The 19,815-nt window shown below is 39.8% G+C and overlaps 3 protein-coding genes across 4 annotated transcripts; 2 read left to right on the plus strand and 1 right to left on the minus strand.

The window, feature by feature from the left end:
- Positions 1–97: 97 nt before the first annotated feature.
- On the minus strand, positions 98–6,999 carry LOC103990338 (uncharacterized). Its single transcript, XM_009409440.3, has 7 exons — positions 6,650–6,999; positions 5,243–5,307; positions 3,236–3,279; positions 1,988–3,048; positions 1,005–1,094; positions 876–937; positions 98–618 (listed from the first exon to the last, which is right to left on the minus strand). Exons 1-7 carry the CDS (start codon positions 6,959–6,961, stop codon positions 501–503), a joined length of 1,752 nt encoding a protein of 583 aa, XP_009407715.2. The 5' UTR covers positions 6,962–6,999; the 3' UTR covers positions 98–500.
- Positions 7,000–7,520: 521 nt separating this feature from the next.
- On the plus strand, positions 7,521–11,407 carry LOC108953380 (glucan endo-1,3-beta-glucosidase 13). Its single transcript, XM_018828930.2, has 5 exons — positions 7,521–7,739; positions 7,845–8,116; positions 10,044–10,382; positions 10,471–10,501; positions 10,694–11,407. The coding sequence occupies exons 2-5, from the start codon at positions 8,059–8,061 to the stop codon at positions 10,782–10,784; spliced, it is 519 nt and encodes a 172-aa protein (XP_018684475.2). The 5' UTR covers positions 7,521–7,739; positions 7,845–8,058; the 3' UTR covers positions 10,785–11,407.
- Positions 11,408–14,992: 3,585 nt separating this feature from the next.
- On the plus strand, positions 14,993–19,810 carry LOC135616857 (cationic amino acid transporter 1-like). 2 transcript variants are annotated; one of them, XM_065116538.1, is made up of 3 exons: positions 14,993–15,136; positions 15,455–15,903; positions 18,348–19,810. In XM_065116538.1, exons 2-3 carry the CDS (start codon positions 15,486–15,488, stop codon positions 19,706–19,708), a joined length of 1,779 nt encoding a protein of 592 aa, XP_064972610.1. In that variant the 5' UTR covers positions 14,993–15,136; positions 15,455–15,485; the 3' UTR covers positions 19,709–19,810. The 2 variants fall into 2 exon arrangements, with proteins under 2 accessions (XP_064972610.1, XP_064972609.1); XM_065116537.1 differs by lacking the exon at positions 14,993–15,136 and having other exon boundaries at positions 15,385–15,903.
- The last annotated feature ends 5 nt before the right edge of the window (positions 19,811–19,815 follow it).

The following is a 19,815-nucleotide window of genomic DNA, read 5'->3' on the forward strand; positions in this document are numbered from 1 at the left end:
TGTAACTTTAATTGAATTTGGAACAAGTTCAAGCACCTGATTCCAAAACACACTGGATGAGACCTGATTCGAGAACGAATTGATTGAAATTTGCAGATATCATAAGCTAAGCCACTTTGATTTGTGCCCAACAAAAGACAGTAGTGTTTTTTCCCTGATATGATCAACACATTGTGGAAAGCTTTGATCAACAAAAGTTTACAACACCTCAATGTCATAAGCTCAAAAGTCAAAATCACATAAACCCAAAACAAAATTCCAAAATTGATTAACACGAGTATCCAAAAAATCAGACTCAAATTGAGACATTGGATTTAGGCTGCCCCTGCAAGCATTACCTGCAACACGTTGGTCCCATAAATGGTTCCTTCTGAATCATAGTTGCTGTAGCGTCCGCAAATCGAACTCATAAAACTTGTATTTAAGCATGACCTGATAAAGTGAGAGATCCAAATATAAGTGGGTTATATGGACCTGGATCCGTTGCAGCCACTAAGCAATCACTCATCATCATCATCATCATCCGAATAAGAGAACTTTATTGAATGTGATTGCAGATCGATCTGTCCACCTCTGTAGCTTCCACGTTTTTTCTTGGTTTTTTCATGCCTAAAGTCCCTGCAACACCATATAAGAAATGAAACATGACATATGTATGTTAAGACATACAGTTCTAGTAGTAAAATCCTTTGAATATTAAATAAACTAGCAGATTTCCATATTTAAATTAAACATGGTTCATCCCCAACTGACGGCTAACAATATGTGAACAATCAGAGTATCAATCGTGAACTGCTTTCCCTGCTTTATAAATATTTGGAAATTTGCAATATACACAGGACCGATAATTCACAGTAAGCAATAATTATCTTTACCTTCCTCTCACTTGACCAAGAACTTCTTGTGCCTTGGCACCATACCCCGTATCAGCACCATGCTGCAAAGTGGAAATGTAAGAAAATAAAATTTTACGGGATGTAAAAGAAACAAAATTATTTAATTACCTTAGCCCAGTATGAATTATCCTTGAGCTTTTCATCTGCAAATTTAATCTCCTCTATCTTCACCCTTTGAAAAGCATTCACACTTTTTGGCTGCACCGAGAATAAAAATTTCAATAATTCTAAAAAAAATTGATTGAGAATATCTGCATTCAACTACTACAGGCATAAAAAGAACAGAAAAATGAGATCAGAGCAGGCTGAGTCAAATAATAATTTCAGTCATTCTATCACTAATAATAATTACAGGTATAGGAATGCCTATAGCAGGTCAGAAGGAAAATGAACAGTAATCACAACATAGATCTCGGTTAGGAAAAGATTGCTTTCAGGCAAAAGACTTTGCTACCAGATCAGCCAGGATTAACATCATAATGACTTAGCATGTGAACTAAAAATTTTAGTACTGTACCAATTAAAGATAAAAGGAGTTTAGAAACACCACACTGATATTCCAGGCCATCTTTTTGATGTTCGGACAAAGTTATGTCCTTTAGAGAAAAAAAAAGAGGACAAATTATCTATTAGTAAAAAGAATAAACCTATCTAACTTCAACTTCTCATAAAATAAAAAGACAAGCAAAGGGAGGAGAAAATTAAGAAAGGGAAGTAGCCCTAACAGCATGTGGCATAGTTATGCAGGTGTGTCCATGATCAATCCACTATAAACAGATAAGCAGAAGCATAATATTCTTAAGATGGTTTTAGTTACCTATTACACCTAATCAAAAGTATTTTCTGCAATCATAGAAATTGAAGACTTCATAAGGTCAAAATGTAACATAAGATTTGAAGTAACTACTTGAACCTGGATCAATAGAAAAAGAGGTACCTTTCTATCCGATATGAGATATTATCTCAGGACAGAGAGAAGATACAGCATAATTTTGTCCACAAAATAAGAAAATTTTGCTAGTCCTAAATTTACATATCAACTGACACAAACTTACTTCTGGAGCAAAAAAAGAACCAAAAGATATGGATACCTCTGCTGAATGGTTTTCTTTTTTTCTGTTGCTTCCAATGCTTCCATTTCCTACCACTTCATCCTTTAATTTACTTGCACTATTGTTTTCATTAGCCTGTGTCGAAAGCTCGAGTTGCTTGACAGCATTCCTATTACTATCCTTACTTTCTTCCATCTTCCTCTTTTTAGTAGTAACTGGGGTATCACCATCTAAAGCAGATTTGTCAAACTTCACAAGATTCTCTGTTTCCTCAATATTTTCAGCACCTTCAGATTTGACCTTTGAATCCTTGTCTGCAGTCTCATTATCAGTTATCCCACTCATGGGCAATACTTTTCCCTTTTTGGAAGGTTTCTTTGCAACTTTAACATTCATGCCTTCAGATTTAGGAAGACTTTTAGCTCCAAAATCTGATGTTTCCACATCTAGATTGATATTGCATTCTTTAATTTGGTCACCAGATTTTTCTTCTGCTGCCTGATTAGAGTTCACAGTGGGCACAACATCAGAAGTTAATTTCTGTTTCTTCTTCTTGACTTTGTGTTGAGAATCATTATGAACCAAGAGATTCTCAGAGGCAGGACCACTGTGACCTTCGATGTCTTCCAATTTCTTGTCCTTGAATCTTTTGTCAGATATATTCTCAGATGCTTCCACTTCTACCTTTTTTAGTTTTTTCTCTTTTTTCTTTTCACTTTTATGTTTTACATTTGCAAAGTCACTAGGTTCAGCAATCTCATCATGAGTTTCAGGCATACTCTTGAGTTTCTTCTTCTTCTCTTTGTCATTTTTATGGGGATCTGGTGACTGATTTGCAGGATCAATGCTCTCAGCTTTCTCTCGACTGACTTCCAAATGTTTATTTTCACATCCTTCAGTGGATGGGTCATGAACCAATTTCTTTGTCTTTTTCTTCTCCTTAGTTTCGGCATGCAAGTCCTCGTCCATTTTTAACTTCTCACTTTCTGTTTCATCATTAATTTGATCAGTTCTCTTTCTTTTCTTCTTGTGAATGTTCTCAGTGGTGCAGTTCATATTCTTGCCTTCTACTACTCCAGGAATGCTGACTTTTCGTAGATCTGCAAATCATATAAATTGATGTTTTATCCAAATTGTAGAAAGTTAGGATAGCATGCTAAATTGTACCATGCTCAAAAAGTACACCTGAGCCTCTAAAAACAATAGATGTTTTATCAGAATTGTCCTAATGCATGCATAGGATACAAAACTAAGCAGAAAGAAAAGACAATGAAGAACATAGTGCACCTTGATCTCTCGGCCAATCAATGCTAGCTTCTCCATGACCATTACTGCAAGTGGAAAAGTGCCTCGTAGATGATGAGAATGTAAAAGCATAAGGATACAATATAAAAGAAAGATCAGACAGATCATAATTGGGTTTCCAGATTAAATAAATAAATATCTGATAGTACTGCAGAGTGACAATCAAGAAAACCACGTAACGTTTCCCTTTTTTGAGCTAAGCACCCAGAATTAACACCAAAATAACACACATGAAGGAAGACACCAAACACCCAGAGCTAACACCATAAAAACACACATGAAGAAAGACACGGCACACCAAAAGACTTCAGGCAAAAGGAACATCCTAGCATATAAAATGCTGTTGTGTACAATCCTTAAGTTCAATCTCACTCACAAATGATTGTTATTTATGTAGGAAGAAGCAAGATACGATAAGAGATTCACAGTCTGTAGCTCTGGACTTGCACTATTTAAGCTCTTGCTGTCAAATGATGATTATCCTCAGCCAATAGCAACACAAGAAAAAAACAACCGGTTTTCATGCTACTTTATGTAAGAAACCATCACCAATATCCTTCCTTCAGCCAACAACCAATATAATATTAACTTCCATCCATAGTTCTCACTAAACCATGGCTCTAAGATAATGCTAACACGTCTCGTATTTAGTGAATTTCAACACTACACAGTGTTTAAATTGTTGTCCTGATCGACAATTCCCAATTTGGGCAAAATATACTAGTGACCATCCTCTACCAAGCGAAACCTTTGTGCACAGGGGAAAACTCATCTGTTCCGGAGTTTTGTTCAAATCCAACCTATTTTGAGCACGTCACAACTGTTTTACCAAAACAGGACAAAACCTGACCCACATTTGAAAGTCAAAACCCTGCCTGTTCTTTTTGCATGAACTGATTCTCATGTTATTCTTGTCAAACATGGGAACATGTGAAATGCTAAGAGAAGAAGAGGCGGTGGACATTAAGACAGAGAATTTTTGTTTTAAGACAGAATTTTTGTTTTTCTTGTCTTTATGATTGTTGCTGATCAGACTACCACTTGGTCATACAATGTTGGCATTTAATATGACAATCCTTGCCTTAATGTATTATCTAACACATTATCTAGAACTTCAAATACTTTACTCTGACGGATCAATGTCCCTCCCAACCATATACAGAAACACATAAAACCTAAAAATTATTACTAAAAATATAAAAACATAGAAATAAAAATCATAAATTGGTATATAACACTCTATCTGTAACCTAAACTTCAACTAAAGTCATACCCAAGAAGCAAAGAAGCAAGCAATCATACCATGCTGTCTTGCAATTACACTCAACTTGAACTCAACTTCAAATCATACCCAAAGTTGAGTCTTGCCATTAGACCCAACTTGAACTCTTAAATGACTAAATCCTAAATTCAAAACGGCATTTAACTCTAGATGAGTCACCCTTGTGATATTGTTGTTAAATCTTAACTCTTAAGATTCTATGCTCTATTGGTCCCATGCTTCACCCTTTTGAACCCAGTAGCCATTTGAATAAATCTCATGTCATGAATATGATTTATCTTAAACTGTTTTATCCTTCACAGTTCACATGCATCCTCCAGTCAACACACACCATTATTATTACTTATGATCAACTAGGGTGTTTAGTATAGCATCTAGAATATCTAATAAATCTACATAAATTGTAAGATGAACAATATCTAATAAAATCTATAGAAAAATGGTGCCTCTTATAGGCAAACAGCTAGGGACTTTAACTAGCTATTCGATCACCAAATAAATCCAAGCCAATGTCAACAGCTTTTCAACTGATTGCATAAACATTGCCCTCAGTCCATCACTCAAGCTTCTTTGTCATCATGCATCATTATCTCTAGAAAAGGATATCATCTACTTTGATTTAGCACCCTTCTCACGGGTTCTCCATTTATGTTCACTATATCTTTTATTGAACATGGCCACAGGACTAAAGTAAAAAAATTGCATACCTTGAATCCAAGAACTTGCAAAATAGATCCTCCAAGTTTACAGAAGATGATTTCCAACAACCCATCTATAAAAAATTCATACCATAACATGAGTCAGAAAATTGCAGACATGATATGGGAAAACAAACCAAAAGAAGCAAAAGATGTGCTCACTTAATTTTTCAGGTCAGACAACAATATATACAGAAGCATTCTTCGTTGAGTGGAACAGGAGTATTTTCAAAAGAAACACAAAATATGCATGTATACTTACACTTAGTTATCTAAAAACCGCTGACAGTTTTTTTATTACAGACTTAGGCAATACCATATAAGAGTACCTGCTTGAGGCTCCAGTACAAAATTATGTTGCTTGTAAAATGCTGAAATCAGTGTTCACCAATAAATTCTCACTAAAAAAGTACTACCCAATGCCAACCTAGGTTGACAATAAGAAACCTTAGCAATGACCAAAATGCTCACCCTCATCAATATACTCCCACTAGGCTACCATTGTTCTCCAACCGATATCCTAAAATTATTAGATGGATATTTCTACTGTGTTAAAAATGACTTTTCTGTAAATCCATTGAGCACATGAAAGATGAAAACATAACTCTTAAAGTAAAACAAACCAAAACATGCTCAAATATATGGCAGAATAATTCCTCTTGAGAGGACCAAAAGGCTCTCAATAAACAAAATGGACAGTGACAAGAAAATCCCTTCCCGTAGTCAAAATCTTAATGCTCTGCATCCTTTTACCCATCTACTTAATTCTTCATAATCCTCCAAGCTCATAGCATTTTTAAGCAACCAGAAAAAGAATATATTCATATCACTCTAATCGTCTCAGTATACAAAAGCTGTGACATGGGAACGTGATTCTAATTTTATATTCATCCACCAAATATCAAAAGTATCCTTAAACTGTATCTTAAAAAAATCTAATGGATTATAGAATAACATATTTTAAGTGATTAAAAAATGATCTTCAGTATCTGCATTCTCAATCTCCTAATTTTTCATTCCTTTTCAGATCGAGAAATGGGAGGACAAGAAGGACCTTCCATTGTGACTGAACTGTTAAGTTTCAACATTTTTAAGGAAAAGGTACATGTTTCCACCATGCCATTGTAGTTTTGCAACGAATAACTGATCTAAGTACTATCACACTCAACAAGATACCACTGTATTACATACAAAAACAGATTAACAGAAAAGATTCGTCAATCAGGTGCAAGAAACGGTAATCTGATGTAAGTTTTATCAACCAATAAAAACAAAGATATCGATCGAGTAAGAAGCCTAAACACCCAACAGAGAAGAACGACCAAAGTCAAATTTTCATGCTATCGACATGTAAAGCAGCCAATTAAATGACGATCTTTTGGTGATAACGAAAGAGGACAAACGACTTCCAAGCACCTCGAGCCGGGTTTCGGACTGGAAGACAGAGAGAGTCCTGGAGAAGCCACTGCCGTCGAGGAAGGCCGCGATCGATCTGAGAAGGACATCTCTCCCGAGCCCGTTACGCGACGCTTCCCCAACCTCGGTCCCATCCAAGTGGAGGGTTTCCGAAGATCGCTTCTTCCTCTCCTTCTTCTCCTTCCGTCTCGCCTTGCTGTCCTCCACAGCGGCGACGGCACTGTTGGCAGCGAGCATGATTTGGCGAGGGACGAAAGGAATTGATGAAGCCGACGGGTTCGCTCGTTTATTGGGGAGCGACGAACAGAGCATAGCAGACGTGTTCTCTAGGGTTTATGAGGACGTGCTGATATGAGGAAGAAGTCCTTCAAACGCTCGGCCCGGATCGACCGTTCCTTTTGCGGTAGATCGGAAGCTTCCAGAACGAGCAGAATCGGTTGAGATGGTGCGGATTTCTATCGGGCTAATGGATCTAAATCCGATAAGCTTATGGGTCGAGGGCCCATATTTCTCGTTTTGGGTTGGGCATCGAGCCCAAGCACTGCCACCACGTGTCGGTCCGAGATCCATGACCAATGAGGTTAACGGATCCAAAATAAGGATCCGCATAAGGAATAATTGACCTTTGGAATTATATTATTTTTGTGCCCTCACGAACAAAACACGAAATGTATTTAGAAAATTAAAGTATAATAGTAAAGCAATCTAAAATGTATCGTATATCATTATATTGTACTTATCGAGTCCAACATTAGGTTCTTATCTTACTCCGCAAGAAAGAAGAACCCTTGAAGTTGCACCGGCCACTTCCTCGGTCTTGTAGGCTTCACCTTTCCTTGACAGATTCCATCTCATCAGCTCACGAGGAAAAGAAAGAGGGAACGAAGAGAATACTTCGGCTTTCTTTGTCCGTAAGCCATCATGCACACTTCATTCTAGTAGCTCCTTCAGACACAACCAAGAGACAAGGATCTGCCAAAGTGAAGGCCACAAGGAGCTCCTCACATAGTAAGATTACATGTTGAGACGGAACCACATTGATGTTATATGTCCTACAGCTGCGAAGATTGTTGGGATTGCGTAAGCTAAGGTATGTACTGCCAGTGTCAGGACAAAAGATTCTGAAGGTTTGAAGTGATGAAGTACCTGCGTGGTTTTGGAGGTACATACGCTTACATGAATAAATGTTTGACAGCTACAAGTCACTGCGAACTGAGCATTGTACCATTTCCTCTCTCTGCTTGACCAACAAATGAACACCATCAGCACGACAAAAGTCTTTTATATGAAGAGCTGCAACTTTTGAGGGCGGTTCATTATAGTCTCCTCTTTTGTCTCCAAGGCACTGTGTCTGTGTGTGTGTGTGCAAGAGAGACTGAGAGAGGGAAACAGAGCTGGTTGCATCGGCCATGAGGAGTGGAGAATGGATCCTCGTTTATGGGTTTTTGATGTTGGACTGCTACATGGGTAACCCTTCCCCATCTCCCACATACTTCTTTTCTAGTTCAGATTGTGGCATTTTTCAGCTTTTCCTGCACTTCCATTTGATCACAGATTTTGATATGGGAACCAGAAGTTTGAAATGCATCATATTAGTAGCTAAAGTTAATCTATTAGTTAGTAGGTTTCTTTATCATAGATAACAGAGTAGAACAAAAATGTTTCTTGAAGAAGATAATGTTAAACAAACATGAAAGCCTACCATACACATAAAATCAGCACAAAAATAAGTAGCAGAAACCTTCTTTCTACATTTCTTCTTATTGTAAGCTTTGCATTACTATTTTCCTTTGTTTTTCTTCATTTTTTCCTCGTTTTGGCATTAGTAATTTGCTATGCGTTCATGATTTTCTTACAAAGCAAATATTATTTTTGATGTTTGATCATCATTCTAGGATATGTGTTGTTCGTTTCAAGCATCGACTGTTTTTCCTCTATTATTTTTCTTAATTCTCTATTTAATGCAGTGGAGGAACCCCTAAGACCAACAGTGACATCCACCATCTTGCTAATGTGTGATGTTGTCTGGGTGCCACTTCCTTCTGTAACTTTCTCCCATTTGTAGGTGTTTGTGTTTACTTGGAACTTTATAGAGGGTATATGGTTGATGTTCTTCTTCAACTGAAGAAATCTTTATTGGTTTTTTGTGATGAGAGGACTAAATACTGTATAACTGAAGCTCGAATTCACTACAAATTCTCTTGATTTCTCAATATAACGACAGAGTTCAGATGTGAAGGCCTTGACCATTGTCAGAGACATTATAAGCCCACAATAATTACAGCTGCTTGTTTGGTTATGCTTTCCGAGTTGTCACCTGCTCGCTGCCTGGAACAGGAACAGAGTGCTATTTACTATTGTCCATGTTTGCCATACACAAAAATGGTTAATAGTTTTGGATAAAAAATCTGGTCTGTTGATGTTTGTCATATTTAAGTCTGATTATTCATGGAAAATTCTTAGATAAGACTACAGAAAAGAGACAAGAGCATGTGATGTTTGCACTATGAGCAACTGATACAGGAAGGCAAATAATCTTCGCATGCCAGTCAAACTGTAGACTTTATTATTCACATGATGATAATAGGCATGCACCAGCAATCTAAGAACTAAAAGAGTCTGGATTGTGATGTTTTAGTTATTTAAAAATAGGGATCATCAATGTTCCAAGTAATTTTTTTGCTAGATGAAGATCACAGCAGTAACATCTTGTCTTCCTTCATTTGCAGTAATTTGTGGAGAATTCTTGTTTTGTCTTACAATTTTTTTACTTCTTCTGGTTACTGACCACCAGAGCAGAACCCTCCGATTGCTAGTGTCTGGTGAAAGAATTGTTTTGCCCTTTCTCTTTGATTGCAGGATCTTTGAGCCAAACATCAAAGATTTGGGATAAAGCATCTCTTTTTCCTTTTTAAGATCTTATGTTCCTCTTTAGCAGAGCTGCGTGACTGTCCTAATAATGCTTGCTCAAAGCTTTAAACTACTACTGTTCACACTCTTGATCTTATTGTTTGTGCACTTCATCCTGTTCATAAGACATTTGCAGCCAAATATGGGAGTTCAGATAAAGCCAATCTTTGATGGCGTTAATTTTTTAGGTCCGATGCCATTAGGATCAATAATAAAGCCAACCAAACTAATTAGTTTTATGTTAATTCTTTTTTGGTTCTTTTACGCACTAAGCAGGAAAGAAGTTTGTTTCTTTGAAATATAATATTAGAGTGTAAGCATTTCATGAGGTATAATCCTTTGTAATCAGAATTATGTTAACATAATTTCCTGATTCATGCAATTATGGACATCATGTTGCTTTATGATCTATGTGCCATTTAGTTTCCTTCTCTTGTTCTCCGACCTCTGGCTTTCAACCTTTCTGATTCCATGGAATGATCAGTTGTTGCACTGGGAGCAATACTACAGCAGAAGGCTGAATCCACCATCCCAATTCCGACATTCTCTCCTCCTGAAGGTAACACAACGTTCGTCGAGGGCACTACATGGTGTGTTGCCCGCCCGGGGGTTTCTCAGTTTGACCTCCAGAATGCGCTTGATTGGGCATGTGGACTTGGTGCTGCTGACTGCTCACTTGTGCAGCCTGGTGCCACCTGCTACGAGCCAGACACACTTCTCAGTCATGCCTCCTATGCATTCAACAGTTATTACCAGCAGAACGGAAACTCCGATATCGCATGCTACTTTGGTGGAACTGCAATCATCACCAACAGAGATCCAAGTAAAACTCCTCATTCTCAAGTTCTCATAGTTTTCTATTCCAACAAACAGTCCAAGTAACAGACTGCTGCATTTGCTTGTCATGACAGGTTATGGTTCCTGCAAGTATCTCAGTTCAGGGTGAGTGCTCTTACATTGTTTGAACATTTCCATTGTCATGTCATTAGAGATATAACCAAAGCCTTGATCATGATAAAATTGTATGCTACGCAAATTTTTTATGCTCATCATTGATTACCTCCACATATTTTATCATCATACTTGTTACTGAACCCTGCAGTGGTACTTAGCAGGCTTCCCTCATGAATGCAGGCCAGTTTCTGCTTCATCTCTGTGCCAGAGGATCTCCGCCTTGAAGATTTTGGGAATCTTAGTCCTTTTATGTTTAAACACTAGTTTATGATGCACCATTATAGGGTAATCAAGGTCCGCATCCTCTCTAATTGTAGTTGATTCCCTAGACTTTTTTGTCTATTTGGTCATGTTTAAACCTTCGGATGAAGCCAGTAAGTCTATTAGGTAGTCCAGTTTGGTTAAACGAATCTTCCATGATGATGAGCTTACTCGATGGATGATGCAGTGGTACTTGTTTGTATTGGTTATAGGTTTGTATCATGCGTATAAAGTCAAATATAGTCTGATTCATACCCAGAATGAGATATGAGATATTGACGCAAACATAAAACTGCAGGTCAATGCATTAGGTTCCTTCGATCCAAGGTTTGAGAGAAATTATATGCCCAGACATAGCCTCAGGTGCAAGCAGGTTGCTTTTTCTATTTAAACTCATGGCAATGCTTGTTTCATTGGAGCAGTTTCACTAGGTTTCTCTTTCAAATGTTCCGAGAATTTATGTTATGTTAAATTTGCCGAGCCAGCAACATTCTTCTGGGAGAATGGAGCATGGATGCATCTTAGTGCAAGAATTCTGTGAAAATGGAATTCAAAGAAGCTCACTGCATGAGTTTGTCCATATGAACTTATTCAATCATAGACATTTTGGATTATCAGAGTATGCTATACTGATTGAGGCTTTTTCATTCTGAAATCAAATAAGCTAAACCTGTGACTAAACTCCATAGAAATTCAATATCTTACATTTTGCAATAGTTTGTATCTTATAATGCAGTTAATATTCTTCAACAGCAATACAAATCATAACAATGATAATGCCATCTTGATTTCTTCTGTGTTAGCAGATGGATGATCAGAAATCTAGGAGTTTTTGTAGTTCACAGTCCAGAGGGAAATATAGTCAACTAAATATTTTTAGTATTTGTTTTCAGATTGGATCTTCTTTTGGCAACAAAATAAGGTGAACTCTCCACCTGGATGTAAGTTAATAAGGCACTGAACCAAACAATTTTCTCCAACCCTGAAATATTCTCTCAGATCAAAAACAAAACTCTCTTTAGAATTAAAAAAAAGGGAGAAACAAGCTGCTCTTGCATTTGCATAGTTTTCAGAATTCCCTGTAACAAAAGTCACTATACATTTTGATGATTCAAGCATTATAGTTAGCATCTGGTGAACATGAACATGCTATGCTGTGTTCCCAAAGCCAAGTACTCCAGATGAAGCTTCTTGGACTCCCAAAGTAAACAACCACACATGGGGATCAAAATCTTCTATTCTTTTGAGAACCAACAGACATATAACTCTCTCTATGCTCTTACAGTGTGAGATGGTTTCATGAGTCTAAAAAAGGATGCTAAATATACTGTTCATGACACCTGGTTTTAAGCTAATCAGTCCAAAGCAGAACCTGAACGTCAAAAAGTTTCTTCTGCAGAGCACACTACCTTCAGACATGGATGTCCACAAACTGAGTGTTTTGGCCATTGATGCACCACTTTTCTGATCAGGTGTGCTGATCTATCTTCTCCATCTCTTCTATCCCAACATCTTTTGCATCACAAAGTATGAATGACAGGTATGATGATGTATGCTGAGCTCCTCTTCTCCATATCTTTTGCTTCACACAGAATGGCTGACAGGTTGAGCGTCCACATACTATCTTGGAAAGCTCAGGTGAGTTTTTTTATGATGTTGTCACCAAGTTGCTCCAAATGACACAGTCTTGGCCTTGCATGTGAAAGCCTACTTTTGCTCCGCTAATCGAATGAACCACATCAAAGCTTTCATGCTTTGGTATATCCATGATAGAGAAGCCAACCCTGGTTAATGCTTGCTGTGGAGTTAGGATGTGTATTGGGTGGAATGAAAAGGACATGGTTTGGTTTTGTACATGGAAGTCAACATCCTGCTCTGATAGATGAGGAGTTGGTCCAACTGATGCCAGAGATTCCAGTGAGCCAAGGAAAGTAGGAAGTGGATGATTACATTTCACACTGAAGCCAGAGATTTTTAGCAGTTTAGCAGGTGAAGGAAGAAGGGTGTAATCATCCACTTCCTACTTTCCTTGAAATCAATGTGATCATATTTTGACCTAAACTTACATGAATTCAAGGCCTCCTTGATAACTATGAAAAATCATCAAAGAATAGTAGAATATAAAGCTTCCCACTCACTTTCAACTGACACTACTTGTAAAAGAATTAGAACTGACTTATGTAGGAGTTGGGAAGATGTGCCAAACATACTACTTTGACCTTAAAGAAATCCAAAGCCTCCAAGATAACTCCATTCAGAAGTGTCTCATACATCTTAGTCAAAACAATATAATACCAATCAAAACCAGAATAATTGGGAACTAAGGACCTTAATCCTTACCCTCTGTTTCATAGACTGAAAATGAACAGGAAACTTGATTTTCTATAGTTCTTATTTTTAATAATAAATTGAATGTAGAAGCATTTCAAAATGCTAAGAGCTCCATTTATGCGCTATTCACATTTGCTTAGCTACTTGCCAAAGTAGCACTTGCTTTGGAAATTAGCGTTGATGGCGTTGGCTTTAAAGTATAAGATTCTCTCCAACTCATAGATGCAAGTTGGTAGATTGGCTCCACAACCCCTTGTTGTTGTTTAGCCAAGGAATTGACCTATAAAAGCCATGGTTGACTTGATCTGAACTACAAAACCTCCACATTTTCCTAATTATAAGAAAATTGAAGAAAAACAAGAGAACAAGGCAAAGTAAAAGAGCAATCCATTTTCTTCTTCCTATCTTCCAATAATAATAACTCGTTAAAATGCAATGCATTAAAGAATTCCCTCAGTCGATTAATGATCCTATCTTTGTGCTGATGCATCGGAGAGAAGCGTCCACATGTTGGGAACAGTCAATTGTCTCCTGCCTCATGATTCCTGATGTCCATTAAAATAATGCCATTTAGAATGGACGATGAAACCCAATTCTCTGTGTGCCTTGTTGAATGGAAGTCAACGGAATCTTCTCTGGTCAACAATATACAGCTATCTGCAAGGCCAAGGATGGCAACCTTGTCTCTGTGTGCCACCATGGTGGGGCTGCCCTACTTGAACCCACCCTTTCTTTCATGTCACAGGATCTCAATTTCTTTAGAGGATCCATCTGATTTAGTTCATTTTTCTTTTTTGCTTTATTTGATCGAAAACATTTTTCATATCTAATATGCTTTAAGTTGGAAGGTAGAGTATTTGCCTTTACAAAATTAATATAATAATATTATAAAAAAGATTATTATAATAACAAGATCACATGTAGATTTTTATCTTCGTTATCAGAATCCAACAAGCAAGATATGTAATATCATACCATACCGATGTTTCGAGGTTGGCTCAGTATAATATGATACCGACATACCGAACAGTATATTAGGACTTATCAAATAATTTTTTTACTGTAGTATTATAACATGATTCATCCGATAACAAACAGTGCATGTCCGATATGTCGTTAGACCGATACATGTGCTTACAAAGTGGTAGCCGATTGGACTACAATTGTGTGAACCAAGGAGACATTGCATATGGCGTTATCGTCAACATTAGTTCACATTAACCATCCAAATACTTCACATGACCAACAAAATGTATCGTGTCATTGAATGCCAGCTTTAATGAGGTGTGGCAGACAAACGTTGACTATAAATGTGGTGCCATCCCGTGATGTGATGACGACTGTGGGCCCACCGCAAGTGCAAATTGCTTTGACTCTGAATTCAAGCGTTCTCACCAGTCCACTGTTTCTGAGATATTAGTTATCATGAGTTGATAATAATTCGATACAATAATAAGATTATTCATTTATGAATTTGAATGGTCATGATTCAAATCATTTCTAAATCAGGTCTTAAGGCACCTGTTCTTGTAGGACTAATTTATAGAATGAAACGTCCATAAATAACCCCCTCATGCCATGTTGGCTCTGAAACGTATTGATAGATAAATCTACCTCTTATAAGTTCATTCAAGTTATAATTGGCCCTCAAATAGGAGTGTTGGTTACATGTATGAATCACTATGCCAAACATGTAAACGTGACGTTGGAGCCACGTCAACAATATACATGCATTTTGGCATGCATGTGAGACCGGCCTTTTTGTGTCATCTTCCTCTATGAATTGCTTCCATATGATGACGACTTCATCTCTCAATTATGCGCTCATTTGGAGTCTCGTTTCTGTCGCAGCCTTATCATCTGAAGTATCGAAGGAGATGCATATTCTATGTGCTGTCCACTGTACTGTACTTCCACGACTCTCCATCTGATCCCTTTAAATAGCCGCAAGCGCTAAGGCCGGCTTAGCGTAGTGTGTGCTTCTTCTGTCTCTCGTCTTCTATCGGAGGAGCGGAGTATCTCCTAAGCGAGGTAACAAAACTAAGACCTTTTCGTCCCCTTCTTCTTGTCTTGTGTTTGCTACTTGCCTTTGTTATTTGCTGATCGGATGAGTACAGATCCAGCTGAGATCTTGTACACCAGATTCTTCTCCCGTATCATCGCCTCAAAGTCCTACTACAGCCACAGAACACCAAGTCCACACACAAAGAACTCCTCCTGTGGTGTCATGGAATTATTGCCTGTTTCTGAGTAGTTTTGGTCTTATTTATATGCGTGTGTATACATGTAACTACAGTTCAGCTTCATCTCACACCCACTCCTTTCTCTCTTCTTCTAAGCTGAGAGCAGAGGAGAGAGAAGGATTTGTGTATAGAGAGGAATGGGAGTCGGGAGCGAGGGCGGGGCTACGACGGCGGTGAAGCGCAGAGGCTGCTCCTGCACCAAAGATGACTTCTTCCCGGAGGAGTCGTTCAAGAGCTGGGCCAACTACGGCCGGGCGCTCCGGGAGACGGGGAAGCGGCTGCGGGACCGTGTCACTGCGCGGTCGCTGGAGCAGTCGGAGCTGCACGAGGTGCGGCTGCGGAGCGGCCACGACATGAAGAAGAATCTCACGTGGTGGGACCTCATCTGGTTCGGCATCGGCGCCGTCATCGGCTCCGGGATCTTCGTCCTGACGGGCCAGGAGGCGAGGGAAGACGTCGGGCCCGCCGTCGTCCTCTCCTATGTTGTCTCCGGCATCTCCGCCATGCTCTCTGTCTTCTGCTACACCGAGTTCGCCGTCGAGATCCCCGTCGCAGGTGCACCTAATCTTTCTGGTTTCTCTTCCTGTTCTGAGATCCGTGTTATGTTTCTTGTGAGTGCTTTATTTCTCGACTTATCTGCTATCGTTGATGACTTCTATCTTCTTGCTTTCAAAGAGGACAATCATTAGAACTTTAGTCCACAAATTGAAAGAACAGAAAAAAATGTCTATTTAATATGTTCAGATAATATTGGATTGACCTCTTACGATCTTAAACAAATTTGTGGCTATGAGTCAACAGAGGGTACCTGTCAAATATGTTCATGTTTACTTCTAGACCCTAAGTTCTTCATCATATCATTATTATTTCTTCCCTTATGGATGGGAATCTTATAAACCTTCGTTGGAACTCTGATGAGAAAAAAAGATGAGAGAGAGAGAGAGAGAGAAAGAGAGAGAGAGAGAGAGAAAGAGAGGGTCAGTTGTTTCTCAACTTGGAAATCAAGTAATAACAAAAACAGAGGAACACAGAAGCAGCAGCTGTTTTCTGAAGAAAAATCACTGCTAGTTCCCAGAATCAACCGGGAAAGATTTTTATTAGCTCAAATTGTTGACATTTGGTCCATTGTTTTGTTGTTCTAAAGTCATGTGATTAGAATGGCAAACTGCCTTTGCTCTTTATCCATTTAGTCAATCAGTTCACAAGTAAGAAAAGTCATACATGTCAAGCACTAATATGAGTTGTTTGAGTTGCCCAAATCATTCACATCTTTTATTGAGACCTTCAACTGATCTCTTGCTTCCTTACATCATGGTATTAGCTAAAACATATGGATTGGATTGGCATGAAATCTGTAGTCTATGGAAACTTACTTGAGGAGCTTTCTTGATGCTTCTGTATGCAGTGATTGATCAATCTTTTTCATCTAGTTATCCACATGGAATACATGCAGAAAAAAGGCCAGGAAAAGTCACCTCTGAAGCATGTGGACTTTGGAGGTTTGGTGGGTCAAAATGCAAGTCAATCTATTTGTATCACAATTAGGTATATGGGGCCAATAGTAGTGATCTGCTAGCTGTAGCAAGATGGATCTAAGAAGCCCTTTAAGGCTATCATATATGTTGGAGACTAAATATAAGAATCATAAATGCAACTGGTCACTGATGGCTTTACACTTGGTAATCTTAGCAGTAATTGTTTCCCAGATATGACCTAGGAATAGTTGCAACCTCTAAACAATCTATCTGTAGCCTCCACATTACAGTCAAGTTTATTGCATGGACCAACATCTGGGAAACTGCAGTAGACATATCATCATTATTGTGAATCTGTTGAAGTTACAATGACATGGATTATGATTAGGGCTGACATTAGTACCAAAGACTCTGAACTGCTTATGTTTAGCTTCATTTTTGGTTTGAGTAAGCTCTGTTTAAATGTTAGTTTAAAGCTAAGCTTGAATTAGAAAAGCATGCTTGAATTTGGATGCTAGTTTTGTATCCCTACACTCATATATGACTGTTTTAGTGTATCATATATGACAATACTTCTATGAATTCACATCAGAAACTATCTTTTAAATCTGAAAGCTCAAATTTAGTGCCAAACTTAATAAGCCCTTCAAACCTAAATCAAGCAGAAAACCTGATATATGAAGTAATAACACAAAAACTGAACTTGAAAAGATTAAGTTTGTCCTCCTGATTTAATCACTTATGTTACTGCATAAAACTACACAATGACTTGGCCACAGCTAGAAGAAAACTATAGCTAAGATATTTCTTTAGCATATGTTGGAAAAGTGGTGATTGAATCATATGAAATATGTATATAAAGTAAAATGGCTTGAAGAAATGAGTCTGCAGCATGTGGACTGAGGCCATTAAGTAGGTTTGGTGAGTGAAAATGCAAGTCAATCCAGTGGTCTCACAGCTGGGTTTATGGAATCTGATAAGGCTCTCTGACTCTTTTCAGATCTAATGATGTCAATATAAATTATAGAAAGCCTTTCCAGTAGTGTCAAGGATGTCATATTTGTGGGAGGCTTTACATGTGACAGTGATGTAGCCTTGGCAGCATTACTTGCTCACTGGCAAATCCTTAGCAGAATGATCATGAAATGGCTGCCACCATAAAAGAAGTTGATCTTAAACAGTCAAGTTTACTGCATGGATTAGCTTCTATGAAACTGTATCATCAACTTGGTGACAATTGATTTGAGTCCTTTAGTCTCATTCATCAAATTATAGTGAAATGGATCATACTTTGGGCAACCAATCAAGCCAATTAGCCCTGAAGTAATTGTGCTTAGGTTCATTAGAGACTTGATCAGGCTCAGTTTAAATCTTAAGCTTCATTTGACTCCACCACAAAAAGTAAATTTCCATAAACTTTTGAATGATGAAGATATAATTAATAGTTTACTGTTTTAAATTTAGGCTGAAAGCATTTATCGGCAACTAAGAGATGATTTGATGCTGTGCAAAATGGCCTCTCAGGTGGCTCCTTCGCCTACCTCCGGGTGGAGCTCGGCGACTTCATGGCGTTCATCGCGGCCGGCAACATCCTGCTTGAGTACGTGATCGGTGGCGCGGCCGTGGCCCGTTCCTGGACCTCCTACTTTTCCACCCTGCTCAACCACGAGGCCAACGACTTCCGCATCCACGCCACCGCCCTGGCCGACGGCTACAACCGCCTCGATCCCATCGCCGTCGTCGTCATCTGCATCATCTGCCTTGTCGCGGCGCTCAGCACCAAGGGCACCTCGCGCTTCAACTACTTGGCCTCCATCGTCCACGTCGCCGTCATCTTCTTCATCATCATCGCTGGCCTTACCAAGGCCAAGGTCTCCAACTACGACCAATTCTTCCACTTCGGCGCCCGCGGCATCTTCAAGGCCTCCGCCGTCCTCTTCTTCGCCTACGTCGGCTTCGACGCCGTGTCGACGATGGCCGAGGAGACCAAGAACCCGGCCAAGGACATCCCCATCGGCCTCGTCGGCTCCATGACCATCACCACGCTTGCGTACTGCATCCTCGCGGTCACCCTCTGCCTCATGCAGCCCTACGGCCAGATCGACGTCGACGCACCCTTCTCCGTCGCTTTCAAGGCCGTGGGCATGAACTGGGCCACGTACATCGTCGCCTTCGGAGCTCTCAAGGGCATGACCACCGTGCTCCTCGTCTCCGCCGTCGGCCAGGCCCGGTACCTGACGCACATCGCCCGCACCCACATGGTGCCGCCTTGGCTCGCCCACGTGAACAGCAGGACCGGCACGCCCATCAACGCCACCGTCGTCATGCTCGTCGCCACCGCCATCATCGCCTTCTTCACCGACCTCGGCATCCTGGCCAACCTCCTCTCCATCTCCACGCTCTTCATCTTCATGCTGGTCGCCGTCGCCCTCATCGTCCGCCGCTACTACGTGAGCGGCGAGACCTCGGAGGCCAACCGATCCAAGCTGGTCGTTTTCCTCCTGCTCATCCTGGGGTCCTCGATCGCGACGGCGTCCTACTGGGCCGCGAGCGAGAAGGGGTGGGTGGGCTACCTGGTGACCGTCCCGGTGTGGTTCCTGTCTACGGCCGGCTTGTGGTGGTTCGTGCCGCAGGCGAGGGCGCCAAGGCTGTGGGGGGTTCCGCTGGTGCCGTGGCTACCGTCGGCCTCGATCGCCATTAACATATTCTTGCTCGGGTCGATCGACGGCAGGTCATACATGCGGTTCGGCATCTGGACGGGCCTACTGCTAATCTACTACTTCTTCTTCGGCCTCCATGCATCCTACGACACGGCCAAGGCCGCCGAAGTTGCCGCTCCTGTGAAGAGACTGGAGGAAGGGAGTCCAGCGAACAATGGACAGTGAGGAGAAGGTGATATCTAAGTGTTGAATTTTATATGAGCAATACCTGCGTCGTAATGTCAGACTAATTAATTTCCAGGAAATGTGATGGTAATGATAGAATTAGATGA

Source organism: Musa acuminata, chromosome BXJ2-7 (genome assembly GCF_036884655.1).
Source record: "Musa acuminata AAA Group cultivar baxijiao chromosome BXJ2-7, Cavendish_Baxijiao_AAA, whole genome shotgun sequence".
NCBI classification, from domain to species: Eukaryota; Viridiplantae; Streptophyta; class Magnoliopsida; order Zingiberales; family Musaceae; genus Musa; species Musa acuminata.

Bases quoted from the DNA above. Each gene is read 5' to 3' on its own strand.
- LOC103990338 (XM_009409440.3), bottom strand. From the start codon at position 6,961: ATGCTCTGTTCGTCGCTCCCCAATAAACGAGCGAACCCGTCGGCTTCA. The intron at 1,095-1,987 runs GTATCCATATCT...TTCTCGGTGCAG, and splicing joins AAGAAAACCATTCAGCAGAG to CCAAAAAGTGTGAATGCTTT. The intron at 938-1,004 runs GTAATTAAATAA...TCCACTTTGCAG, and splicing joins ATAATTCATACTGGGCTAAG to CATGGTGCTGATACGGGGTA.
- LOC108953380 (XM_018828930.2), top strand. From the start codon at position 8,059: ATGAGGAGTGGAGAATGGATCCTCGTTTATGGGTTTTTGATGTTGGAC. The intron at 8,117-10,043 runs GTAACCCTTCCC...TGGAATGATCAG, and splicing joins GATGTTGGACTGCTACATGG to TTGTTGCACTGGGAGCAATA. The intron at 10,502-10,693 runs GTGAGTGCTCTT...TCATGAATGCAG, and splicing joins TGCAAGTATCTCAGTTCAGG to GCCAGTTTCTGCTTCATCTC.
- LOC135616857 (XM_065116538.1), top strand. From the start codon at position 15,486: ATGGGAGTCGGGAGCGAGGGCGGGGCTACGACGGCGGTGAAGCGCAGA. The intron at 15,904-18,347 runs GTGCACCTAATC...ATGGCCTCTCAG, and splicing joins CGTCGAGATCCCCGTCGCAG to GTGGCTCCTTCGCCTACCTC.